Genomic DNA, 27,645 nt, shown 5'->3' with positions numbered 1-27,645 from the left:
CAGAGAAGAATGGCTCCCTCTTCAGTTTTCCCTTCTGCAAACAAATTGAGAAGGTGTGTTCTGCTTAAGAACATAAGAACATAAGCAGTGCCTCCGCTGGGTCAGACCACAGGTCCATCTTGCCCAGCAGTCTGCTCCCGCGGCGGCCCGAACAGGTCACGGCCTGTCTGAGACACCAGTAGGGGCCCCCTTGCCACCTTGGTTTCCCATTGAGTTTTATCTTCCCATTATTTTCAGGGATTTTTGTCCGTTGGTTTCTTTTTTTTTTTTCTATGTGGCTTTGGTGCCCAGAGGTCCCCTTTTGTGGGTTACTCTGCCAGGGAAAGGACACAGACCCTTGACAGCTGGCTGCTGCTCTCAGGCCAATTTCTTGCAGTACCTGTGGAACCTGCCTGTTTTGGGATCCATTGAAAGCTCTGGGTTTGTTTCCCTAGGTTCTTACCTGCCAATTTATCAGAGGCTTGAGCACAGGCTGAGGAGCCCCTATGTAACAACCGTTTGGGTATCAGGGAGCCGTATGCATATCATCTCCCCCTGATACACTGCATGGATTTTTGGGGAATGGAGCAGGACTGGAAATTCCTTTCCGTGCATTTATTATCACAAGGATCACCTGCATCCTTGGATGATTTAGGATCCCTATCCGGGGCTGGAGGTACCGACACTGTCTCGTGAATGGCTTCTTTGCTGATATTCTTTGTCTGGGTTTTCAGGCAAGCTTCCCATTGTGAATGAGGACGACGAGCTGGTAGCGATCATTGCTCGGACAGATCTCAAGAAGAACCGAGACTACCCGCTGGCATCCAAAGACCGTAAGAAGCAGCTGCTGTGTGGAGCTGCTATCGGAACCCATGAGGATGACAAATACCGCCTTGATCTGCTGGTCCAGGCAGGCGTCGATGCAGTTGTGCTTGTGAGTTTCTGTGGCTTTAATGAAAATTAGACTTAAACACCTGATAGTGTGCTCTTTCTTTAAAAAGAAAAAAGGTATTTTGCCTAATAGTCTTTCCATTTTCCAAGTACATATTCTCCATCAGATTTAGCTCAACCTAATTCTATAAATGAAACCTACAACTGTGTTTTTTGTTTCTTCAATGTTTTCTTCTAGGATTCATCTCAAGGGAATTCCATTTTCCAGATCAACATGATTAAATACATCAAGGAGAAATATCCTGACCTACAGGTCATTGGTGGCAATGGTAAAAACATTCAGGAAAAGGTCTCCCCTCCAGTTCCTCTGTCCTCTGAAACAGCAGCTTCTCTGGCCCTTCTAGCGCTTGATTCATTGTGTGCAAATAGCAGGAAGAAACTCTTGACGCTCGGGTCCATTAATACACAGTCTTTGGTGTCTAACTATAGTCACATGTTCCACAGAGGTCTCTTCTGTGGAGACCTAAATCTTGCAAATAAAGGCTTTATATGTGTTCAGGGTTAGTTTTAGGAGCTATAACATCCCAGGGAATTAAGACATGCAAGATTTCTTTTCACTGGACTCCACCTGATACTGTCTTTACACTGTTTTCAAAAGTTTAATCTGTGGTGGAAATGGTATCATTTGATGTTACTGTGCAAAATTAAATATTCCCCCCCTTCAGGATGTTTGTAGTTTAGAATCTCTGGGAGAAAGGGAGCGATCAGGACAGATACTGAACATCCAGTAGGCTTTAGTAAGATACTAAGGCAGAAGAGATTTTTCACAGAGGTAGACATCTGAGAGACACTTCTACCAAACCTGGTGGGAACCAACACTCATTCTTTAAAAGGGGCAGGAGGGGAGGTGTTTGGTTCTGGAAGGGAGATGGGCAGACTGGGTAGGCAAGTGTGTTTTCAGCTCTAGTTTTTCATGCAGCTGTTTTTGTTCCTTTTTGTATTGCAGTGGTAACAGCTGCTCAGGCAAAGAACCTGATTGATGCAGGTGTTGATGCCTTACGGGTTGGGATGGGCAGTGGCTCTATCTGTATCACACAAGAAGGTAAAAAGAATGTTTCAAAGCTTTCAGCCTTTTGACGTTCTGATTCAGGGAACTGCGGTTATGTTTCACAAATAACGGAGCACAGGGAATCTTTGTCAGAAGTCTGGCCCCTTAGGTTCTCAGGTCTGGAACTGGTTCATATCTGTTGGAGCTAAACTGTTTAATTTATTAACATTTGTATCCCATCCATCTAGCAAAAAGCTAAACAGTTACATATATAATACATAGATAGTAATTCAACATAATTGTATTATACTGTATAAAACAGGTTTACAAGCATAAATGAAATGTCATCTTGTATACCCTAAAATATGAAAGAAAACTGTCTGTTTTGCACTTAATATATTTGTATAATTTACAACTTGTTCACCTTTATTTCTGAATTTAGAAGTGTAGAGAAGTTTAAAATCTGAAACAGAAGAGATGAAAATTGTGCAAAATTCCTGCTCACGTATTCTTGGTTTATGTTTGGATTCAATAAGTGAAGAACCCAAGTTATTACTAAAGGTAGTGTTAGAATAAAGAAATTACATCTGAACCTAGTGTAAAGAGCCTCTGTTGCCTATATATCTCTGACACCTAATTCTTGGAATGAGTTCTACAATCCTCTTGAGTCTGGAAAGACTTGTCTTATCATCCTCAGTTAACTTTTTCTAATGAGGCTTTTGATCTGGCATCAGTTGCAGGCTATTACATGTTATAAACATGATGGCAGGTAAAGGCCAAATGGTCCATTCAGTCTGCCCATCTGCAGCATCCACTATCTCCTCCTCTCCCTAAGACATCCTATGTGCTTGTTCCTCGCTTTCTTGAATTCAGTCTGTCTCCACCACCTCTACTGGGAGATTATTCCACACATCTACCACCATTTCTATAAAAAATGTATTTCCTTATATTACTCCGGAGCCTATCATCTCTTAACTTCACCCTATGCCCTCTCATTCCAGAGCTTCCTTTCCAATGAGACTCCCCTTGTGTGCATTTATGCCATATAGGTATTTAAACCTCTATCATATTTCCCCTCTCCCACCTTTCCTCCAAAGTATACATATTGAGATCTTCAAGTCTGTTCCCATACACCGTATGACAAAGACCACTGACCATTTTAGTAGCCTTCCTCTGGACTGACTCCATCCTATTTATATCTTTTTCAAGGTGCAGTCTCCAGAATTGTACACAATATGCTAAATAAGGTCTCACCAAAGTCTTATATAGGGGCACCAATACCTCCTTTTTCCTACTGGCTATTCCTCTCCCTTTGCATCCTAGAATCCTAGCTTTCACTGTTGCCTTTTCAACCTGTTTGGCCACCTTAAGATCATCACATACAATCACACCCAAGTCCCGCTCCTCTTTCGTGCATAACACTTCGCCCCCTAAACTGTACAGTTCCCGCAGGGTTTTACAGCCCAAATGCATGACCTTGCATTTCTTAATATAAAATCTTAGCTGCCAAATTTCAGACCATTCTTCAAGCTTTGTTAGGTCCTTCCTCATGATAATCAGGGGTGTCTACTCTATTGCAGATTTTAGTATCGTCCACAAAGAGACAAATCTTAGCAATGTCGCTTACAAAAGTGTTAAAAAATAAAAAAAAAACCCAGGCCCAAGAACAGAACCTTGAGGCACACCACTGGTAACATCCTTTTCCTAAGAACGATCTCTGTTGACCACTACCTTCTGTCGCCTTCCACTCAACCAATTCCTGCCCCATCCCGAGAGCACTTAGTTTATTTATTAGACACATCTGTGGAACACTGTCAAAGGATTTGCTAAAATCTAAACACAGCACATCCCTCTATCCAATTCTCTGGTTACCCAGTCAAAGAAATTGATCAGTTATAAACCAGTCATCCCTTTACCATGAGAATAGATTGCTTTAGGGCCCCTTTTCACCATGCTTTTAACAGCTAAGTGCAAAGGCTGCGTAGTAACTGGTAGAGGTTTGTCCAGCATGTCATCTTCAGTGCGATAACTGCAAGGTTCTTTACCGCATGTGTTTGCAATTAGAATGAATGCACTTATTATCTGCTCTTGAGGAGGCAGTTCAGTACATTTGTGCTAGCTGCTTGTAACAGTGCATAATAGGTGTCCATGCCCATTTTCCACTCAACCCACCCAATTCTTGCTCCTTAACATGCATTGTCATGCCAGTGCAGGAAATTACCATGCATGTGCACTAAGAATTAACATGTGCAACGTACATTTGTAAAAGGGCTCCTTTTGCCACTTCAGAATCGTCATTAACTGTGCAAATGCAAGCCAGCTGTCAGATCTCTGTTGGCAGGATTAGACAAGGTTGGAGTCTATTTAATATATTTTTTTGATTTTGCAGAGGTGCCAAGTTGTCAGGTTCTAGGAGGGAGATTTTGGGCCAGCCCTGGACTTCTAAACAACTCTGTCCTGATGCATTGTGGGAACAGCAGCACTGATTTCAATGGGTAGAATCAGGGGCTACTAATAGCACACCACATTGGGATGTAAGTTCAATACCAAGACTGGTCTAAGTGTCTCCTTCCTGGAACTGAGGAACTTGGCAACTCTTGTGTTGGAAGGTTTTAAACGCTTTGACAGTGCTGTGTATAGTAGTTCTGAGCTTCAGTTCCTGGTTGTCAGAATGTCTATGGTGAGGTATGCTTGCAAACAAACAAAAAAACTCACGGGTATAAAAGCACACAAGAAACAGTGGGAACGGGCAAAGAACACTCCAGGTAGGATCACTGATGTAAAAGAGTCTTGTTTATTCCAATAAAGGGACATATATAACTGCTGACCCGACACAGCATAATTTTTAGTGCTCGACTTCTTGTTGGATTGACCCAGCCTTGTACTAACAAAGGACTTGTCAACTGTGGATTACAACATCATAGTGACCCCTGATGCAGGTGTTTTGATTCGCTGAAACAGTGCTGTGTCAGGTCAGCAGTTATATATGTCCTTTTATTGGCATAAACAAGACTCTTTTACATCAGTGATCCTACGTGGAGTGTTCTTTGTCCGTTCCCACTGTTTCTTGTGAGGTATGCTTGCATACATTTAGTACAAAAACCAAGATTATGTGCATGTTGTAGTTGCTCTGGAAACTTGAGAACTGGACTAGCGCGTTTCGCCTTCATATTCTAAACTGTGCCAGATTTATATCTGAAGCTCCTGTAAACAAGAGCGGGAAATCCCCCTTTCTCTTAGCTTTGATGTTGGGCAACAGTAGCAGCAAGTTGAAAGAGGAATTTATGTGCCTGAAGAATAGAGACAAGGATGACTTCAATACATGTAACCCGACATGGCCCATGTTTCGGCATGAAGCCTGCGTCATGGATCTATGAATTAAACTGTCCCTCCATGCTTCAGGGAGTTGGAAGGTAGCAAAGTCTCATAGAGTTGATTATACACTTTCAATTGATTGTCACAAAATCTCCCTCATCAAAAGCGACAGTTAAGTCAGACTCCTGACGCAGGTTTCACACCAAAACATGGGTCATGTCAGGTCACATGTATTAGCCATGCTAGTTCTTATTCTTCAGGCTGTTTTGGGGGGTTCTTTTGCATTGTTTTCGGCCTTCACACTCTTGACAGGCCTGAAGTGCACCAGGTGGGGTGACAAAGGTCTGTTGGAGCACAAAGACAGGCAGGTCCCATGCTCAGGTTTTACTTTCAACTTGGATGCTACTGCTGCTGGGGAAGCCATAGTAAGGTTAAGGCAAGGCCTGGATGGGAGGCATAGTGGCAATACTTAACCTGTACCTGAATCCAGGCCATATTACAAGGTATGCAGTAATTGGAGAGAATTAAACCTTTTTCTAGCCAGTGTGACTGGGAGGTCCTTTGACTTTTTTTTTTTTTTTTGCATGTGTAGATTATGTGGGGAAAAAATGCAAGCTCTTCATAAACAAATTTATGCCCTGCAGAAGTCCATATTTTCTAATATACCCTTAGTAAATATCATTGACAGAGCCACATGTAGTTTAATAATAGAATAAATTGTATACATGGCGGCAAATAACCTTACACTGGGATCTTTCCAGATGAGGACAAGAGATCCTTCAGGCTTGCACTGCCCCCTCTTGTAACTCCTGTGTTTACTCTTACTTTTTGTGTTCATTTTTTTTTTTTTTTTTTTTACTGTTTAGCTGCTCCACAGGTCCCTCCAGACCTAAAGTCCCACAGCCCCAAATGCCCTTCTGCAGTCACGGGCACTTATAGTAAGTCACTGGCCTTGTTCCCACCTATGCTCTGTGCCTGGGAGTCGCATCCTGATTGACTCATTGGCCCTTGTGCTTGATTTGATAATTCAGTAGTTGTAGATTGCAGTTGGGGTTTTGTGGCTTTGGATACTGGTTTGATGTGAATTTAAAAAAAATCATTTTTTTTCCCACGGCTTTTGTAAAATTTCAAAAGCAGGTTTCTGAATTGTGCAGATTAAAATTAAACTGAGTAAAATGCTCAGGAAACTAATTTTGTACTATGAAAGATACTTGTAAAATAGTATTGCCAATTTAAAAAAATAAATGTAATATTCTAAATATTTATTTTCTAAAACAAAATTCTGTTACGACAGGTAAACGGATGTCTTGAAATTTTCCCTTAATGTCCACCATCTCCATTCCAAAACAAAATAATATATATTTATAAGAAAAGATGTATTTTGAACCCTGCTTTTGGGCATGTGTATCAGTATTAATGCCTTTGCATCAATCACTGAGAGTATAACCAGACTGATGCATTAATAAGCAAATTCCCAGCCTACCTGATGCCAAGTTCCGCTCATAAAGGGCTGGTCTCCATCTTTACGAGCTGGTAGTGATGATCTAATCCATTTAGACCAAGTTAATAGTTTGCATTAAGTTCACTTACAGTGTTTTAAACAAATGTGCTTTATTTAGAATGTGAATCCCTGCTGTGAAGAGTAACTTGTGATATTGGTGGTCCTAACTATGTCAAAACTGTTCCTAAAAGTGAGACCATCTGTTTAATACCAAGGGGCACTCATGTCATTGTAATCCTCCTAGTCCTAACTAAACAGTTTAAAATCCCAAATATACCCCCCTCCCCTTTTATTAAGCTGTGCTAGAGGTTTATAGTACAGGTCGGTGAGCTGAGCGTCAGAGCATTTACCACGCCGGCCTACACTAAAAACCTCTAGTGCAGTTTTGATAAAAGGGGGGGTAGGGAGGGGGTTAATGAATATAAGCATTGTGGTTTCAGTCTGATATGGCATTTTGCAGAGGGCTAATGGAAATTGAATCTGGGTTGAACAGCTGTTAAGTCTTCAGGTCTTAGACTGGCCTCCAGTAGGACAGTTTTAGGAAGTATTGCAAAATTGTTTGGACCATCCTGCATTAAGTATGATTTTTGCATTTTCTTTTACTAATCCTGCATGTTTACACATCTAATGCCCATTGAATGGAAGGAGGGTGGGACACAAAAGACAAGTTACTTAAGGACTGAGTGCAGTTCTCAGAAAGAAAGTACACAGATAAAATCTGGGCCTGAAAATTGTCCTTCCACTCTGCAAGGAAAATTCCTTGGTGTCTAAAGTCCTAGTTATTGTACGTGCGCCACAAAGGGGCAGTGGGAGGAGGGGATCACATGTGTGTTACTATGTGGGCTTAGTTTGCAGGTACTGAGGTAGCCACAGCACAGGCCCAGCTGCTGGTTCCCTCTGAAAATGTGTTTGCAGGCCTGTGAATACCAAGTATTCATGGACCTGCCACCTCAACAGGCTCTTTGATTATTGCGTTCTAAAAATGACTCTTAAGTGCTGAGTTCAGGTACTCTTAACATCTGATCCCTTGAATAATTTTCTTTTTGGCTAATGAAAATATAATAAATGCATCTCACCTAATGGAATTGTGTACCCAAAAAGTTTTCAAAACCACACAAGATGGTGTTTTTCTATTCATGTTTATTCCAGCAAATGCACAGATTAGGATTTCTGTCTGAATGAAGAATCATTTGATCTCTGATCTTTTAAGGAAACATGAATTTGCTGCTTCCTTTGTAAGCAGCTGAAAGAAGAGCTTGTTCTAAGTGTTGTCACTGTTCCTCTTTTTTTTATTTTTTCCTGTGAATTTAGTGTTGGCATGTGGCAGACCCCAGGCCACAGCCGTGTACAAAGTCTCAGAATATGCCCGAAGGTTTGGTGTCCCTGTGATAGCAGATGGCGGGATTCAGTCCGTGGGACACATCGCAAAGGCTCTTGCCCTCGGTGCTTCAACAGGTGAGGAGGAAAGTGACTGACTGGAACAGCAATTCTCAAGCCAGTCTTCGTTTGAGTTTTAAGGAATATTTGCACTGAATGAGCATGAGATGTTTGCATACAAGGGATATGGTATATGCAAATATCTCATGCATATTCACTGTTAATATTCTAAAGGTCCGAAGTTGATACCGGGGACTAGATTTACTATCTACACCTGGTTCTACAGTTTTGGGGGATCTGGGCTACTCCCACTCGGATGGGGATATTTTGGCTATTAGATTTCCTTGGATGGTTACTTAGAAATAGAATAACGACTGTTACTTAGGAGTGGTTGTTTGTTTTTTTGGGGGGGTTCTTGGTTTCTTTGTTTTAGGGGGTTTCTGTTATTCTTCTGTCACGGGGTCATGGTGTATTTTTGAATACTACCTGTTACTTTTATATGGTTGGGTTGGGGCGGACCATGCTCTCCTTGTATCACTGTGTACCCTATTGATATTAAATAAACAGTTACGAAAAAAAAAAATTCTAAAGGCCCGACGGCAGGGTGCATTCAGGAGCCTGGGTTGAGAACCACTAGCCTAAACATCTGAGAAGCTTTGTTTGATAATGGTAAATCTTTGGCAGCTTATGTGACGCCAGTGTACAATTTGCCATAGAATATACAGAGTAGAGTAAAATATCTAGTGCAAAAATTCAATCACCAATTCAAAAAGCAAAGCTTACACTTTTATTTTACTTAATCCTGAAACCTTGTACCAGAGAAGCCATCGCCAGTGTTAAAAATTCAGGTCATAGGATCTCTTAGAACACACCGTTATTTCAAATCCCAATCCTGAGATTAAACTTCGAATCATGTGTCCTTTCTGTTCAATAATCCGTTTCAATGACCCTTCTACAAATGTATTGAAAAAGTTTTAACTATGAATCCCTTGGTGATAAATGTCGGTATTGTGTATAACTAAGCATAAGAAGCAACACTTACCTTCAACATCTCAATGAGATTCCAGTGCTGGTCAGATTTCTGAGGATCCCAACACTCACATAGTTGCATTTAAGGCGTTTCGATTGAAACGATCTTCTTTGGGGGAAACTCCAATGTAGTTGCTTTGCATGCTTTGATTTAATGCTTTAGGTTTTTAGTTTTATATTGTATAGATTATGAGATTTTTCTGTACACAGTTCCCAGATTGGCTAAAAGCAGGCTTTCCTTCCTGATGCAATCAAAAGGCCAACTATGGTAGCGAAGTCTTCACTTAAGACTTCACTATCTTAAGTGAAGCCTGACTGACTGAGGGAGAAGCTACTTCCCCGCCCCCCAAAGCATGGGAATGTCTGAGCAAGAAGGCGTAGCTCTGTCTACCACTGGCAGTCTGTTGCTTATTTAATACATGTCACAGTATACTAACTGGAAATTTTACTCTGTGTTCTGATCACTTTCCTCTGTCCAAGTAATTAACCGTTCTGCTGCAGTGCCTACCTATGTGATTTTGTGTTTTGCTGGTATCTAGTTATGATGGGATCCCTACTAGCTGCTACCAGCGAGGCTCCAGGGGAGTATTTCTTCTCTGATGGAATCCGGCTGAAGAAGTATCGAGGAATGGGATCCTTAGATGCCATGGATAAGAATTTGGGCAGTCAGAACAGATACTTCAGGTTGGCAATGATCTGCCTTTGATTACTTTTCCTTTCTCCTGTGTATAATTAAAAGAAAGTCCAGGGAAAATCTCATACTAGCCGTGATAGACATTTCAGTCCTGTTTATTTTGCTTCCGCGTGGGAAAAGTCAGACTGAACTCTCCCTTCGATCTGTCCCACACCCCTTTAAGGTTATTTCCATATAGTATCTGCCACTTTCTGGGTAAGTTACACCCGCATGCACCCCATATTCCATCCTCCTTTCAAGCAGGAATGGCCTCTTATTTGGCATTTCTACCTTTTAAGGTATTTGAATCTCTTGGGAATACAGCCTCCTCTTGTCTAACCAGAGAAGCAGCTTCAGGACAGGTGCCAAGATTTCTACTGAAGTCACCAGCTTTTACATGCGGTTTATAGAAAGTTATACCTGGTCTTGTACATAAAACACAAAAATGATGGCATTATAATGTTATCTACAATATACTTTATTAATATCCCACTTATAGCCTAAGTGGTGTACATTCAGGTACTCTATCTGTCCTGGTGGGCTCACAATCTGGGTCCATGAGGGATTGAGTGACTTGCTCAGGGTCACAAGGAGCAGCATGGGATTTGAACCCACAACCTCAGGGTGCTAAGGCTATGGTTCTAACCACTATGCCACACACTCCCCTCTATTGATATCAACGATGGACCTAATATACTTAAACTTTGTGGGGGACAACTGGAGAAGAAACATGTTCCCTTCTTGTTAACACAAATTTCATTAACTGTGTTTACGGCTCAGTTATGAATGTTTTAAAACCATTACGTAGGTTTCTGCTGAGAGAGGAATCATGACTAACCAACAGTAATTTGAATTTTTTTCTTTCCTGTCTAACCTCCTTCCTTCATAGTGAAACAGATAAGATCAAGGTGGCCCAGGGTGTGTCAGGTGCTGTGCAAGATAAAGGCTCTATCCACAAGTTTATTCCATACTTAATTGCTGGGATTCAGCATTCCTGCCAGGATATCGGTGCCAAGAGCCTCACACAGGTCAGGTAAGAAAATGTGTCGGCACTAATAATCATTGGCTTTGAGACCTGCTGGATCCAGAGTAAATCTACCATTTTGATGGTCTGTGGATTCCAAGCCAGCGTATGGGGCAGTGCCAGTCTAACAGTGATAAACTTTGTTGTATGAGGCATTCTATTTATAGTCCTTAAGTAAAACTACAGGATGGAGAATCTTGGTTATTTATTTATTTTAGTATTTATATACCACTTATAGCCTAAGCAGTTTAAATTCAGGTACTCAAACATTTTTTCCTATCTATCCTGGGGGGATTAACTGACTTGCTCAGGATCACAAGGAGCAGCGTGGGTTTGAATCCACAACCTCAGGGTGCTGAGGCTGTAGCTCTAACCACCATGCCACACACTCCTACATTTATGAAGGTATTTCAAATAGGGGGACAAATCATTTGGGAGAAAAGCAGGATATCATGTAGTAGGAGTGTCTCGACAAATGTCTGTTCTGTGATGCAAAGCTTTTTAATACATTGAACAAAAATAAGTGTATATCGGGCACATGATAACAAAAGGGGGAGAGTTATCCGCCTTCATGTGGAGTTTAACTTACCAACTCTTGGGCTCTGTGCACATGTATATGAAATAGCCATGTCTTGCTGGGCGCTGAAGTCTGAAAACTTTCTGCAAATGCAGATACAGAATGGTCAGTTCAAATTTATTCAAAATGAAAGAGAATATGCATGTATTAAAATTAATTGTCAGAGAAATCTGCAAAGCAAGGGACTAGCCCACTGACTCATGTAGGAAATGCGATGTTGCTTCCCTGGAGGAAAATCACTTGTTCTACTCCCGAGTCAGGTTTTCTGCCCCTGTGGCTAGCTGGATTGTTGCACAGACCCTGGGGGAGGGGGTATACATGTCAGGATCCTTGCTCAAGGGTCATACCTGCTGGTTACATTCAGAATTCCTGACGGCAGGGTTACAAAATGAGCCTGATAAGCCCACAACAAAAGACACTCGCTGCAGTGATTGGAATAAAGTTGGGGTGACGGGGGTGAATAAAAATCAACCATATCATTTTTGGACCAGGAAGTTTCCTCCTGCTTCTTTATTTTCAGCTCAGACAGAATCTGAGCAGGATCCTGGTGCTATGCTATCTAGAATTTTTTCCTTTTTTTTGGGGGGGGAGGGGGATATAGAGAGACAAAGTTTTGTGGTTATGGATTTATTAAGAACTGCTATCCTACTGTTGCTAACTAGCAGATCATAGCAGTGTACAGTATAATAATTTATAACAAAAGCAAGAAAAAGAACTAGTATTTGTTGAAAAACCCATTAACTGCTTTGTTTCTTGATCTCAGAGCCATGATGTACTCAGGAGAGCTAAAGTTTGAGAAGAGGACAATGTCTGCCCAGGTGGAAGGAGGCGTGCATGGACTCCACTCGTATGTTCTTCTGCCTGTAATCTTATTCTTATATACTATTAATAGAAACATCTGCTGTTTAATACAGTGGAAGAACATAGCTTCTTGTTTTAACGAGATTGCAATGATAGTATTGGATTATAGACAGTATGGACCAGTATGGGGTAGATTCTCAAAACTAAAATCTGCCTATAACCTGCTCGTTAAACCTGTTCCAGCCGATTTAGCATGCATGTATTTTAGCAGCAGATTATCAAAATGGCTTAGTGCGGTCTTTTCCGAGTTTTCTAGCAGTCTCTGCTACTACCATGCAAATGTAGTACAACGAAGTCATTAAAATGATTACTCCGAGCGATTATCTAACCTCGTTGTGCCACATTTGCATCCAGAATTTGAGCTATCGTCTTTCTAATCAGTGTCTGAGTGTTGATTGGCTCAGGCACTGACAGGAAAGTAAGGTTTGACAGCTCAGACCCCCCCCCCCCACGCAAATTAAAATAATAAAGAAACAGACCAAAAAAAACAAATTGAAGATTGGCAGGAGATGCCCCCGCTCTCCTGCCATGTCACACCTCCCCCCCCCACACAAATAAAACAACCCCAAATTGAAGTTTGGCAGGAGAGATGTCCACTCTCTCCTGCCACATTGCTGACATTAATAACCCCCCCCCCCCAGCAGTGGGAGAGATGCCCACTTTCTTCTGCTGCCATGTAAACCTTTGTGCCTCTGATGACCCCTGCGATGGGCACATGCAAATTTAGCGAATCTTTGCTACTCTCTGTCAACCTCAGTTTTTTAGAGAATGACTTTTTTTTTTTTTTTAAAATCGCTACTATAATGGCTGCAATAGTGGCCCATTAGTTTTTAATGCAAATTTTTGAGAATCTAGCCCTAAGTCCATATGTGCTATTGGTGTAAAGTAGATCAGATCCAATAATACTGTGTAGAAGGAGCATGAAAAATTATTTCCTTGAATTGTAATAATTTGGGGTATTTAATGAATGGGTTTTTTTTCCCCTTGCTCCTTTAGATTTGAAAAGAGACTGTTCTGAACAAAGGTGAAATGTGGACTACAGAACCCAGTTCCAGACCTGCTCTTGCCACCGGCACCAGTGCTTGGCGGCTTTATTTCAGCTGGCTCATATCTTGGAACCATTGTACTGTTTTCGTCATGAAATCACTAAGACTTCCACTGCAGTGGTGGTGAACAGAAATGGATATTATAAGCATATGTCCAAATAAAGATTTCCAAGAAACAAAGGAAGTTTGGTGTGGTGAAACAAGGAGCATTGTTTTAGTTAACCCTGGATCTGACAGAGCAAGGTGGAAATGACTGCCGGTGTCTGGGAGGACAGTTTCTTCGGGTCAAGAATCTATCGCTAGTAGCAGTTTTAACTGACTAATAGCAGAAATGACTTGGGGTTAGGTCAAGAATCTATCGCTAGTAGCAGTTTTAACTGACTAATAGCAGAAATGACTTGGGGTTAGATCAAGAAGGCACACCACTGCCTTGTTTTTCTGGGTTCCGACTGTTCTATCCCTGTCCTATTGGAAAGTGGAGTTCTTTTTACTTTCTGGTATGGAGTTGTAAACTAAGTTTTTCTTTTGATAGGCAATATAACAAGTATTTAAACAAAAGAATATACCACAAGGCTCGTTTCTGTCCTCCTGGTTAAAGCTTACTGTTCAGTAGCATTTTCTTCGGAAGAGCTGGAAATAGTGATGAATCCAGTTATCATTGGCTTCTCTCCACTCCTCTGGTGTGTCCCTACAGTGTAGCGAGAGCTGTTGTTAGTGTGTGTTTCTCAGTTGTTCCAATACTCCCCAAAGGGCGCAGGAACAGTGCAATCTGCTTAAATCATATCTTCTGTCATTTTGCTAAAAGATTTCTCTGAATGAGAGCTGATTGTAGCTTGGGCCTGTTACTCCAAAAGGAATAGCTAGAGAGTGGTGGTGTTTTTTTTTTAAACACTGAAAATATTTGGAGAATGGAGGAAGCTTTATTGGTGATACTAAAGTCAAACACCTTTTTTGTTTAACCACATGCATTCCTGCATACAGTTCATCAAATGTGCAAAAGGTTCTCTATAGTCCTCTGTTGCAGTTATGACAATTCAGGCTTAACTTCTGAATCGCAGCCTGCATTTCTTGCAGTCCGGCCTGCAAATGGTTCCAGGTTCCCTTTGGCAGGAATCTGTGCATTAATGATTAAACGATAGATTTTTCAACACCAGTCGGGATTAGGGCAGCTGCTGTGATCCGGTGCTCGCTGGTCAAGAAGTTGAAGGTTGCACAGGCATTGGGCTGTTAAACAAAAGGGTACACATGAACTATAAAGCTTAGATCAGTTACAATTTAAGCTTACCCCCCTACCCTTTCAGTCCCACATGGCAATCTAGAATGTATTATGTAGCTAAAGACTGGTTGCTGGGTTCAATGGATCTTTGGTCAGACCCATCATAACATATGTTAGGTGCCACCTTTATACAATCAGCAAGACTCCCCTGATGTGGATGGAAAGGAATTGTGAATGCTGCCTTTGTGCCAGCTCCAGACTAGAGAGTTGCACAGGGACAGAAATCAAATCCGTCCCCGCCTCTTCTATAAACTTCAGAAGTAGTTATTTCATTTAATTATGCTACTGAATTAAAGGCTCTGGTAGAGACCCATTTACAAATAAGCAAAGACACTTTATTACTTTGGAAATATTAATTGGGAAGAATACATACTTTGGAAATATTAATTGGGAAGAATACATACTTTGTAAACGGGTTTCTACCAGAGCCTCTAATGTAAATATAAAATATAAATGCTGTCAGCTGAGGACTTCCTTTGCAGTTGGCCAGGGGTCCCTTTTGCCAGGCAGCAGTAGCGTCCCTGAGTCACAGATGCTGGCACCTCAGTGGCTCACGGATGTTGCCAGCGCTTGGTGGAGGGGAGTTCTGGCTGTCTCTAGAGGAGGTCCTCTGCTGGTGGTGCTTGGGGATCCCCACCAGTCACAGCAAGGGTCAGCAAGTACTTCAACACTGAAGAAATAAAGCCAGAAATGCATTTCCTTTTCTTTTGAACACAATACAAAGCATCTGCTATACACATTTCCCAAAGCTAACATATTTTAGTCAATAAATTCCATTTATTACTTTTGTCATCTGGAGACTTATTTTTCCATAAAGTTGGTCCCAGTTTCTTTTTCCACTTTCCCGTCTTCTATTGCTGTCCATTGGTTCGGTCTCCATGGTCCAGCATTTCTCCTTCTATCACCCCACTCCAGCACCATGCCACATATCTCCCTCCACCACTATGTCCAACATTCCTCCCATCCCACTGTTCCCTTTCCACCACCACATTTCTCCCTCTCATCCTTCTCTTCCCTATCATCTGTACCTTATTCCATTCCTATGACCAAAAATTCACCCAGACTCATGAAGGGCATTTGTGTCCCTTCCTAGCCACTGTTCAGATTAATCTTAGGAAGATGTGCTCCCTTCCTTTCCTTAATCCTCTATTAAAAATAATCTATGATGAAACACAACCAAGCAAATTTCACTGCCCCTCTTCCAAGAATAGCAACCTTAGTCTCTTTCTTTTCCTGCCTGCAGCACGCCACACGACCCAGAAGGCTTTGCATCAGTCACGTGCAGGGTCGTGTGGCGTGCTGCAGGCAGGAAAAGAAGATGAATCTCTTGGCTTGAGCTGCCTCCAACACCGCAGGATCCCTGTGACCCAAGGGAGCGTCCCCTGTTCCCGTACAACTCTCTACTCCAGACTCAGCCACCACTAATGAGTAAGCCTGACTTGCACAGCAAAATACATTCTGTCCACGGAAATCGCTTTGGGGGAAAAAAAGTGCTGCGTCTTAAACTAGGTTTCCTGCATATGATCTTCCCATTCCATATTACTGCATACAATAGTCAGCCTGACTAGTTTCCCTATACATAAAGAGATCAGTCACAGATTCTGTATGAGTTGATATTAGAGAAGCTGCTTGATTCTGGAAGGTATTAAACAGTCTTGTGTTAATCTCAATCTTACCGTGTCCTGTACTTCCACTGCTATCCCCTTCTGTCTCATAAACATCAGCAGGTTAGGGTCAAGTCTTTGAACTTTCTCCCCTGTTCCCAGAACCAGGATTTCTACAGATAGAAAGAAAGAATTTATGTAAGTGATAAAACTGCTATAGTATAAAAACAGGTGCTGGTAGCTTTAAAAAGCAGCAGACATATTAGCTAGACATGAAAATAGCATATCATCCTAGCTAGGCTGAGCTGTGCTCTGCTGGTATCTGGCATTAATATTATGCATTGTCTGCAAGAAAATGCACTTTAATAAAATTGTTTGGGATTTTTTTCACTACAGCAGGGGTGTCAAATGTCGGTCCTTGAGGGCCGCAATCCAGTTGGGTTTTCAACATTTTCCCAATGGATATGCATGAGATCTATTAGAATACAATGAAAGCAGTGCATGCAAATAGATCTCATGCATATTCATTGGGGAAATCCTGAAACCCAACTGGATTGCGGCCCTCGAGGACCGACATTTGACACCCCTGCACTAAGAATAATATAACAAAGATCTTACATACTACTTATGGGGTTTGTGCGTTGTATATTTGCAAAATGACATAAGTCTGAGCTGTTTTAAGTTTGCTTAGCTTCTCCATGTTCTCATTCATTACACCGGCTCGGCAGAATCTTTGCAAATTATGCACAAGAACCCCTTAATCTTATTCCAAATGATTCTGGATTTTCTTTTCCAATAGAACCAGTCCTGGACTGCATTTCTGAAGATCCTAGATAAATACTTGAGTACCTGAATGTGAACCACTATAAGTGGTGTATAAATAGATATTACACTAATGGGTTTTATGTGACTCATACCAATAGTTCCTAGTGTTTCCCTGTTAACCTGAGACACTACAGCAAGCCTCTGGTGAGAGATTTTTTTTTTTTTTGGAGGGGGGGGTGTGGAGAAAGCCCACATCATCCCCCTTAACTTATTCATAAAGCAGGAAAACTTATTTTCTCAAACCCTTAGAATGGTCTTGCATTCGACTGGAAAAGGTCTCCATAGCTAAAACTCAAGACTGAAACTCAAATCTACATGGTCTAATTCCCAAGCATATCCTAGCCAAAGTGGGCCACAGGGAGTTCATCACAGGCTACTAGGAGTCTTTTTGTACACACCGATTTTAGGCTCTAGCATATAATACAATGCCAGACTTTCCTGAGTGATATCTTTGTAAGAGCCAACCTGTAAACAAAACAAAACTAAAATTAGTAAAGAGGTTAACAATGGCACAAATATTAAATCTCTTAAGACAGCATGGTGATAAGCCCTAAAAGTATAGAGAGGGATAATCCTCATGCCATATGCAAAACTTGCATTTTTGTTGCCAATTTTCCAAATCCTTAATATTGACATTTGCTCTTATATCGTGCTGGGTGTCTAAAGATGGGTCAATCTCATGTCTAAAGATGGGTATCAACCTCATGTCAGCCTGCAACTCCATTTGCCCAGATTTAGGAATTTAAGTTAAGGTACATATTTCTAAAAATTGGCACTAGGCACCTTCACACTTTTCTGCTCATACTTAGAAACCTCCATCAAGGGGCTTAGCATCCCTGGTCAAAGGCTTTGATTTAGGCACATAACTCTCTAAGGTAGGTACTTAGGCCTGGATTCTATACAGGATACCTACAGAAGGTGCTGCTAGGCATCATAATTATGGCTGCCTTAGTTTGGGATCTATGCAGAACTTTTTTTTTTATTGGCTTAATCAGTGTGGTAATTGATCATGCTGTTTTCAGCCAATCAAAAACCAAAACAAACAATGCTGAACTCTCAGGAAGCCTAGTGACACCTAAGTGAAGGCAACCTCCCACACCCAAGGACACCTATCTGAAAAAGTAGGCATGGTTAGGGGCAGAGATTAGGTGTGGTTGAGTTAGATGTCTTCAGGCATCCGATGTAAGTGATGGTAAATTATGCCAGTGAAACTCTAGCTTAATGGAATGGTGCCTACCTTAAGGAGACTTAGTGATGCCTAAGTCTGCTTAGGCACGATTCTATAAATGGGGCCTAGTGGTTAGATTGACAACCACACCGAGTGGCTTATAGAATTAGGCCCTTATTCCTTTTGAAAATTAACTCATCTGAATTTTTGATGGTAAGAGAGGCAGCAGGATGCAGTGAGAACGATGAGTCTTCAGAGAACATACAGTATTTGCCTTTCTTGTAAGGGATACAGTTCAAACTACAAGATTAAATTTAGTCTTGGTCTTGGGATAACTGCCAATGCTGACAAACTGGCTGGTAATTTAGTGATACAGGCTACCTATGGAGACTGAGCTGAAACCAGCTGGACTAAAATTAGGTTTCAGAATCAAAGCTATCCACAAATATATCATGTCAAACCACTCAAGGCTTTCCTCTAGTGAAGCTTGTAAGGTTACCTTCTGTTCTTGAAAGTTAGAACTGTAAATGCTATACCTGTCTGTCTTTAAATCCTAGAGCTTGGTAAATCTGGGGAGGGAAGGGAAGGAAACATCCTCCATCTTCCATACACCTTAAGCTGTTGAGGGTTTCTTGAGGGCCAGAATAGGGAAAATCAAAGACAAAATGTTTTTGGTTTGGTTACAATGATTAAGGGTTGTTGTTTTTTTTCTTTCTTGTCAGATAATATCTTAACAAAGTGAGAGAGCGCTCTCCCAAAGGGCTGATAGCTCATGCAAAGAAGAGACTTTCATGCCTATGAATTTTATTATTTTGACCCAGTCATTTCTTCCAGCTCAGTTGGAATTAGAAACATGATGGAAGATAAAGGCCAAATGGCCCATCCAGTCTGCCCATCCGCAGTAACCACTATCTCTCTCTCTCCAAGAGATCCCACACCTTCTTGCATTCAGACACAGTCTGTCGCCACCATGTCTTCCGGGAGACTGTTCCATGCATCTACCACCCTTTCTGTAAAAAGTATTTCCTTAGATTACTCCTGAGCCTCTCACCTCTTAACTTTATCCTATGCCCTCATTCCAGAGCTTCCTTTCACTTGAAAGAGACTCAACTCATTCGCATTTATGCCACGCATGTATTTAAACATCTCAAGAACAAATATGTAGTAACAATTTAATTCCAAAATATATCCAAAGAATGTTACTCACCAGCAGTGGGTTTGCACACTAAAGATCTACATTTAACAGAAAAGGGTGGAGAAAAAGTCTCAAGGTAAGTATTTCACACAGCAATTGTAATTGATTTTAAGCTGCCATTAATTTTCTTTTTGGCAAAAAAATTCCAACCCCCCAAAATGTATTGATCTAACAGGGATAATCATCCATCACTGTGCATACAATATAGGGAAAATTTTCACTTAGACGTATGGTAATGTTCCATCTGCACTGCTTTCACAGTCTTCTCTCTCTATCGGTGTACAATGCTGTTGCCGTTGCAAACACTACATTTTTAAAAAACCAAGTGAAAGTGCTACATCAAACTCCAACAAGGCCTTGTTTCACAGGTATTCGGCTTCTTCAGGGATTCTCACATGCTACTCATTCCCTTGTATCGCCATGCACTACAGACCAAAACACTCAGCTAGTTCAAAAAGGCATGTAACAATCCATTTCCGGTTCTTCAAGTCCAGCAGCTGAGGTCATCCTTTCAGCTGTCAATCAATAGAAAGCACACCATTCAATTCCACTGAATGGTGTGCTTTCCATTTGCAGTCCAAATGCATGACCTTGCATTTCTTAGCACTAAGTTTTAGCTGCCAAATTCCAGACCATTCTTCAAGCTTCGCTAGGTCTTTCTTCACATTATTCACACTATCCAGAGTGTCTACTCAGATTTTGGTATCATCCGCAAAGAGACAAATCTTACCCAACAGCCCTTCAGCAATATTACATAAGAACATAAGAAATGCCTCCGCTGGGTCAGACCCGAGGTCCATCGCGCCCAGCAGTCCGCTCACGCGGCGGCCCAACAGGTTCAGGACCTGTGCAGTAAATTTCTATCTATACCCCTCTATCCCCTTTTCCAGCAGGAATTTGTCCAAACCTTTCTTAAACCCCAGTACTGTACTCTGCCCTATAACTTCCTCTGGAATTGTATTCCAGATGTCCACCACCCGTTGTGTAAAGAAGAATTTCCTAGCATTAGTTTTGAATTTGCCTCCTTTCAACTTTTCCGAATGCCCTCTTGTTTTTGTTTTTTGTTTTTTTTTTTTATTGCTGATAAAAATGTTAAAAGAACAAGCTCAAAAACAGAACCTTGAGGCACCCTACTGGTAACATCCCTTTCCTCAGAGCAATCTCCATTAACCACTACCCTCTGCCGCCTTCCACTCAACCAGTTCCTGACCCAGCCCATCACTTTGGGACCCATCCTGAGGGCACTCAGTTTATTTATTAGACGTCTGTGTGGAACACTGTCAAAGGCTTTGCTAAAATCTAAATACACCACATCTAGCGCACATCCTCTATCCAATTCTCTGGTCACCCAGTCAAAGAAATTGATCAGATTTGTCTGACAAGACTTACCCCTAGTGAATCTATGTTGCCTCTGGTCCTGTAATTCACCAGATTCCAGAAACTTCACCATTCTCTATTTTAAAAGTGTTTCCATTAATTTGCTTACCACAGAAGTCAGACTTTTACTGGCCTGTAATTCCCTACTTCTTCCTTACTTCCACTTTTGTGTAGAGGGACTTCATCCATCCTCCAGTCCTACGGTACCACTCCCGCCTCTAGAGAAGCATTGGAAAAGTCAGTCAATGGAACCACCAGAACTTCCCTAAATTTCTTCAGCACCCTCGGATGTACACCATCTGGCCCCATCGCTTTGTCTACCTTTAATTTAGCTAGCTCCTCATGAACACAACCCTCTGAAAATCGATCAGGGTTTACCAGTCCACCATCCCTATTTGCATTTGTCTTCAGCGGTCCTGCTCCTGGATCTTCAGCCGTGAACACAGAGCAGAAATATTTGTTAAGCGATTCAGCCATTTCTTTATCAGATTCTATATATTCCTCCCCTTCACTTTTGAACTTCTTCCTATCACTGGGCTGAGAACTGGTGCTGCAGGCTTTCATTAACAACTACATGAGGTTCTTCCCTCAGTTTACTCTCCACTCCTAATTCACAGTCACTGCAGTGACTTTCTCACCATGTGAACGCCGCCTTGGCAGAATCATTAGGGACTGGTCCCTTGGCATGGCAGCACTTGCCAGTCCACTCAATTTCTTTTCATTCTAGACTTTTGCATTAATATAATTATGGGATTTTTTATAACCCAGTTGAGGGTTGGATTGTATTTTTTGAGTGCACATTATTAAATTGCAGACCACATATAATATGGATTTAGTTATTGTGTGGTCAAATATCTTGGACTCTGACACATGGGTTTGATGGGGTCTACAATATGTTAGTTAGCCTCCCTCCTAAGTAGGTTAACATGCAGTCTCTTGGGTAGGTTAACTCATGCCCAAGGATCAATAACATCCTCAATTTTTGTATATGAACACAAGTAACCACTTTTCTGCTCATTCTACCAACTCACATTCCACTGCAGGATGGTTCGTGGGATTATAGCACAGGGCCCAATAACTCTGTTCCCATTAATGGTGAAGCCCTGGTTAGTGTAGCCATCAATAAAGATCATGCCAGGCAAGTCCTTGTCCAACAGGTTGACTGTTGTCTTCTGGTATAACTCATCATCAGAAGGAGTGAGGCGATGACTCCGCTGCTGTTGCCTATGGAAGGAGAAAGATCTAAATCCCAGCAATTGTAAGGGGCATAACATGGTAATATATATTAAAATCAACTTAGCTACCTCAGCCAGCTTCCTTTTTTTTTGGTGTGATACCATTTTGGCTACATGATTAAGCATGGGAATTTATACACGCAAACACCAACTCCCCTCCTGCCCCCGGCTCTCCATGCGTGTCCCATATCTTCTCCGTTCTGATCTTCACTGCCTCCATGCGTCTACCACCCTTTCTGTAAATAAGTATTTTCTTACATTACTCCTGAGCCTAACACCTCTTAACTTCATCCTATGCTCTCTCCTTCCAGAGTTTTCCTTCATTTGAAAAAGATTCACCGCCTGTACATTTACACCACAGAGATATTTAAATGTCTATCATATCCCATTACATTATCATTTATATACCGCATAACCTAGTTTAGTTCCATGCGGTTCACAATTGAAGAATCTGAGACAATCTCAGGAACTACAAAAAAACAAATTAATGTCATAGTTATGTATTACAGAAAGAAATTTATCGAATAAGTAGGTTTTCAAAAGTTTCCTGAAATGTTTGTATGATATAGCATTAGCTATTAGCCGATTAAATTCCTTGTCTCTGATTGCAGCCTGGTACCAGACTAGTCTATTGAACATTTTTTTGTATCAACATTCCTTTACAGAAGGAAACGTAAAATAAGATAAAAAGTGTTGGGACCTTTTTGGTATTACCAATTCAAAATGATCCTTCAAGATTGGCTGGCCCGGAATCTTCTCTCTGAAGTCAGGTTTGACATTAGGGGGAAGGCTTGTGGGCCAGCTGCAGTTGCAGTGGTGGGGAATGGATGGATGGATGGAGCGTGTCGGGTGGCAGCAGGGGGAGGGGGCAGGGAGAGATCCCAGGTGGCTGCCAGCCCGCATTGCCCAGGTTGAGAAACACTGCTCCAGAGTATACATATTCATGTCTCTTAAATCTATCCACATACGATTTATGACAAAGACCACTTACCAATTTTGTAGCAGCCCTCTGGACCGGCTCCATCCTCTTTGTATCTTTTTGAGGGTGAGGTCTCCAAAATTGCACACAGTATTCCAAATGGGGCTTTGCCAGAGACTTATACAACAAATCACACTATAGATGTAATAATAGAATTAATACTTCTGGAACCCAAGTGCTGGAAGCCCCATTGGTTGGTTGAAGGTCATCTAGCCTCATCTTTAAGATTTTCAGTATTGAAGGCTCCTGCCCTCCCACGTGGAGGCAATCTTGGTGCACGATTACTGGTCAACGAACAAAGTTAGATTTTCAGATTAGGAACTCTATTTCCTGGAGGGTTGAACAGTGAAATTGAGTGGCGTGCCTTTCTGTAAATGCTGACCCAATCTTAGATTTTTTTTTTTCCTTTTTTTCATTCATTCATTTTTTCAATTATTATTTTTTTAATCTTGTGATTTACACTTTTTGATTTATTTCTGGTAAGGTGGGAAAGTTTGATAGCAGCAGTGTCAAGATGCTGGAAACTGGTTAGATGTCTTTTTTACAGCTCTACCAGTTTTTTAGGTTAAGGGAGCCCTCTAGTGGAAAACGGCCTGCATGTGAATAGCTGTTACATTCTGATATGCTTTTTTACGTGCTCCACACGTCCCTGACGCCCCTGCGTCCTGACACCAACTGTTCTGCTATCTTTAAAATCAGTAGCATTGCCGGTTTTTCGCCCTTGGAGAAATCAGTGGAGGAGGCTTGTATATATGAATGAAACTTGAATTTTTGGTGGGTACCCTCTGGTTTGCCGGGAATTAGTAATTAAGGAAATTTTTTTACACTGAATGACTGTTTTGAATAATAATTGAAGTATTTTATTTATGCTTTCAGAGACACCACCACTTTTTGAGAGTTTTGCTGAGTGCTCCATTTGGTTCCCTGATGCAGGATCAAAACGGGCCCCTTCGGAACCTTTGATCAAGCTAAGCGTTTGCTTGTGACAGTTCAAAGTATAAGAACTTTTTCTACGCTAGTTTGCAGCAATGAATGTTGTTTCTTACTGGAATCTACAATATGCAAGGATTGGGTGGTGAGGCAATTTTCTCTTGGGGCTGCGGCTCCATATTGCTGCCTTTGTGCCTCTGAGCATATTTTTGAATTCAAAGTGTGTGTTCCAGAAGTATTAATTCTATTATTACATCTGTTGAGTGATTTTTTTTTTTTTACTTCTGTATGTTTCCCTTCAATCACTCTTCTTAGTAGAGTACCAGTTTTTTGGTTTTCCCCATATATAGAGACTTAGATAACGGCATTATCACCTTCCTTTTCCCACTGGCCATTCTTCTCCTTATGCAACCAAGCATCCTCCTGGCTTTGACTGTCAACATTTCTACCTGTTTTGCCACCTTGAGATCATCGGACACAACTCATTAACCCCCTCTTCTATTAAACTGTGCTAGCAGTTTTTAGTGCAGAGAGCTGCACTGAATGGCCCGCGCTGCTCCCAATGCTCATAGGAACTCTATAAGTGCATTTTGACTATAGCGGTATAGAAAAATAAAGTTATTATTATTCTTATTAAAAATGCACAGCTGCCTGTTTTGCAAAGACAGGCGTTTGTCTTCAGTTTAAGGAGCTCACCAGTTCAGGATTCTAACAGCAGCTCCTCCTAACGTCCAGCGATGCGCAGTTCTCCCAAGTGAACGGAGCCACAGAACAGTCATACTGACCACCTGCTTACACATCAAAAGAAGTGCAAGGCATGAAATTCTAAGAACTTGCCTTACTAATGAAACAAGTACTTAATACAATTTATGTACTGCAGGGTTTCCTAACCCCTGGCCCCCACAGCCAGTCAGATTCAAATGCATTGATATTTTGAAAACCTATCTCCAATGCCTGTAGATTTCTCTCAGCCATACATATTGTAGGATTGTCAATACATATGGCCTCTCAGTCTGTTCTACTACTCATAGAACAGGCATTAGGACGGATGCAACCGAGGCAAATTCCTTGTCCCTTCCCCCCCCCCCAAGCCTGCCAACCACCAAAGTTGATGCACCTTTCCAGAACGCTTAGGGACCCCTTCCCAATTTCTGCCCTCAATCTAGCACATCAAACTTTGGCCCTAACTGCTTAACCCATGATATTAGCTTGTCTAGTGGGAAAAGGCTGAAAGGACTGAGGTGCATCAAAGGTCCATAAAAGGGTTTAATATAACAGCTTCTTGTGGAGCAACCAAAGTGGTTTACATATATTCAATGCAGGTATTTTCTCTGTCCCTAGTGGGCTCACAATCTAAGTCTTTTTTGTCCCCAAGGCAATGGAGGGTTAAGTGACTTGCCCAGGGTCACAAGTTGTATGGATGCCTAATCAGATTCAAAATATCTCAACTGAAGATGCCCCTCTAGGCATAATGTGCATTTTTAAAATTTGGTGCCTGTTTTATAGAATAGTTTACCTTTCCAGTTCCAGTTAAGAAGAGTCTATAATACATTTTAAAAGACATCTAAAGACCCATTATTTTCAGCTGGCTTTTTAAAATTGATAGGACTGGAATTCATAGTTTCAATTGATAATATACATTTGGATTATATAGATGTATTATAAAGTATGCATGAGTTATTTTATGTTATATAGATGTGTAAGTGATTTTCTTTTCTTCCTAATTTAATAGAGTTCTTTTCATTGGTTTATTATGTTAAGTTTAAACATTTTTATTTATGATATATAAAAGTATACAATATAAAATGCAGCCATCCATACAATATAAAAGCAACAACCCCCCCCCACCCCCGAGTTCTAACCGACAAATTAACTCTTAGGTCACAGCCATCCCCTAATCCCAACTACAAGTTAAGAGTGCGGTCACATCTTTATCAGGGCTCTGATGATCAGTAATGCAAAACCCTCCTTTATTCCCATCCCGTTGAACACCCCAAATGTAGAACAATCAGGGCAAGATGAAAGATAATCTCAAACAATACAATATTCTGTAGGCAGCCCAGAACACAGTGGCTTAGTACAGGTACATGCTCTTATGCCCTGGTCTGCTAGAACATGCTCTCCCACTCTGGCCTTCCAAAGCTTAGGGTGAACATGTCACAAAGAATCTGATGTGAACTCTGCTGGCAGAAAGGTGGCCATTGGTCTGGAATCTGTGAGGGCTAGGGTAAGTGCTGCAGTGCAAAAGGGGATGAGGCACCAGCCCCTCCCCCCCCCCCCAAACAGGAAAATGCCTAGAGCCAGGGAGAGCAAAGCAAGGAAATGATCCAAGCCTGTGATCAATGGGAAGTCAAAAGTTGAAGATAAGTTAAATCTACAAAGAAAAGGAAGTGTCACCTGTAGAGGAGAGTAAGTGGGAATCAATAAAGGGGTGGGTGAGTCAAACCTGGTTGGAATGGCAACTGGCTAGGGAAAAGTGCATTCGACCTTGCTTTGGAGCAGAGGGAAATAGAAGTCTGGGAAAAGCGAAAATAAAAACCAAAACAGGTTAAGAAGATTTAGGGAGTAGAGTAGGACAAGAGGAATTAAATTCCCTGCCCCCAAATATAAAGTAGCAAATTATGCTTATGCAGGAGGAGAAAAATTAAGAAGTACAGAGAAAATTTATTTTTAAAAATTGGGGAAATAGAGTGTGGGCTGAGGGAAAAGAGGTATAAATGGCTTGGATGGAGGAAGGAAGGAAGAGAGAGAATAAATGATGCTGACAGCTGAGAGGGGAAGGAGAATGGCTGGACACTAGCTTTTGATTTGTCCACATTCCCTGCCCTTGACATTTAGATACAGGCTGGTCATCACTATCATATGCTACCAGATGCACTTTGTTTTTCTTTCTTTGCTGGGTAAGGGGAAATTTGTTGTGAGAGTTATGAGTTGGTTCCTATGAGTGGGGCTGCCAAACACAATTTTTTTTTTTTTTTTATTACTCCTCTCTGGTCATAAAAGAAGGAATTTGCTCAATACTGGGGGTGCTCAGAGCTGGTTCATATATGGAGGTCAGATGCCTCCCAATCGCACGGTCTCATGGGGGAGAAGGAAGACAGCCAGGGCTGGCTCAATCTATGGACTAGGGTGCCAAAATTCCAGGCTGATATCTCTTCCTTCACTTCTGCGAGCGGGGAGGGAGAAATGGCAGATTAGAATTCAGGATTCTGGCACCCTTTATCATTAGCATTTTTTTTTTGGGGGGGGGGAAACAGAGGGATCCTGGGGGTGAGATGGTGGACAGCTTCTGGATCCTTGGGAGGGTGAGATTGGGGGAGCTATTGGATCCTGGGGGGGATGACAGGGGGGTGAGATGGAAGGAGCTACTGGATCCTGGGTGGAGGAGAGGCACAGATGCAAGTTTGTACCTGCTAAATTTAATGGCAAACTTTCAAAAATATATAGTGTAATGAGGTTAATCCAAGTTCATGTCAAAAATATATTGACCTCATTTCTATATTTAGAAAGTCAGAAAGCTTATATCCCCAAACTTATCTTTAAGCTTTCTGACTTTCTCACCCTCACTGTCTGTTACCCACCGTTTGTCCAGGGCAGAGGCTGCCGCTCAGGCACTGCAAAGGAGCATGGACGCGACAGCGCTTTGACTCGTATTATTGTTGCCGAATCCTCTCCCCTGCGCCCACTTACACGTGCCGCCGGCTCTTCCGCCTTCTCCTCCGAGAGACGACTAAG

At 41.6% G+C, this 27,645-nt stretch overlaps 2 protein-coding genes across 5 annotated transcripts in view; one reads left to right on the top strand and one right to left on the bottom strand.

Annotated features, from left to right (window-relative positions):
- The window catches only part of IMPDH2 (inosine monophosphate dehydrogenase 2), a 23,566-nt gene extending 9,674 nt beyond the window's left edge, over positions 1–13,892 (top strand). Inside the window, exons 7-16 of one of the 4 annotated variants that reach the window (XR_004537347.1) lie at positions 714–913; positions 1,109–1,199; positions 1,877–1,972; positions 6,100–6,171; positions 8,046–8,189; positions 9,680–9,824; positions 10,703–10,846; positions 12,178–12,261; positions 13,272–13,605; positions 13,668–13,886. Coding sequence is in view for 3 of the 4 variants with exons in the window: in XM_033926094.1 (XP_033781985.1) it covers positions 714–913; positions 1,109–1,199; positions 1,877–1,972; positions 6,100–6,171; positions 8,046–8,189; positions 9,680–9,824; positions 10,703–10,846; positions 12,178–12,261; positions 13,272–13,293 (998 nt within the window). In the remaining variant the exon portion in view is untranslated. Of the gene's footprint in view, positions 1–713; positions 914–1,108; positions 1,200–1,876; positions 1,973–6,099; positions 6,172–8,045; positions 8,190–9,679; positions 9,825–10,702; positions 10,847–12,177; positions 12,278–13,271 lie in introns of all 4 variants that reach the window. The other 3 variants (XM_033926094.1, XM_033926095.1, XM_033926096.1) reach the window with 3 other exon arrangements.
- On the bottom strand, positions 13,606–27,645 carry NDUFAF3 (NADH:ubiquinone oxidoreductase complex assembly factor 3). The gene is made up of 6 exons (XM_033926097.1): positions 27,492–27,645; positions 24,607–24,698; positions 21,798–21,990; positions 17,425–17,491; positions 16,274–16,374; positions 13,606–14,545 (listed from the first exon to the last, which is right to left on the bottom strand). Exons 2-6 carry the CDS (start codon positions 24,687–24,689, stop codon positions 14,450–14,452), a joined length of 540 nt encoding a protein of 179 aa, XP_033781988.1. The 5' UTR covers positions 24,690–24,698; positions 27,492–27,645; the 3' UTR covers positions 13,606–14,449.

This window comes from Geotrypetes seraphini, chromosome 17, assembly GCF_902459505.1.
Source record: "Geotrypetes seraphini chromosome 17, aGeoSer1.1, whole genome shotgun sequence".
NCBI lineage: Eukaryota > Metazoa > Chordata > Amphibia > Gymnophiona > Dermophiidae > Geotrypetes > Geotrypetes seraphini.
Note: the sequence above shows the minus strand (reverse complement) of the source record. Positions and strands in the feature narration are given on the sequence as shown.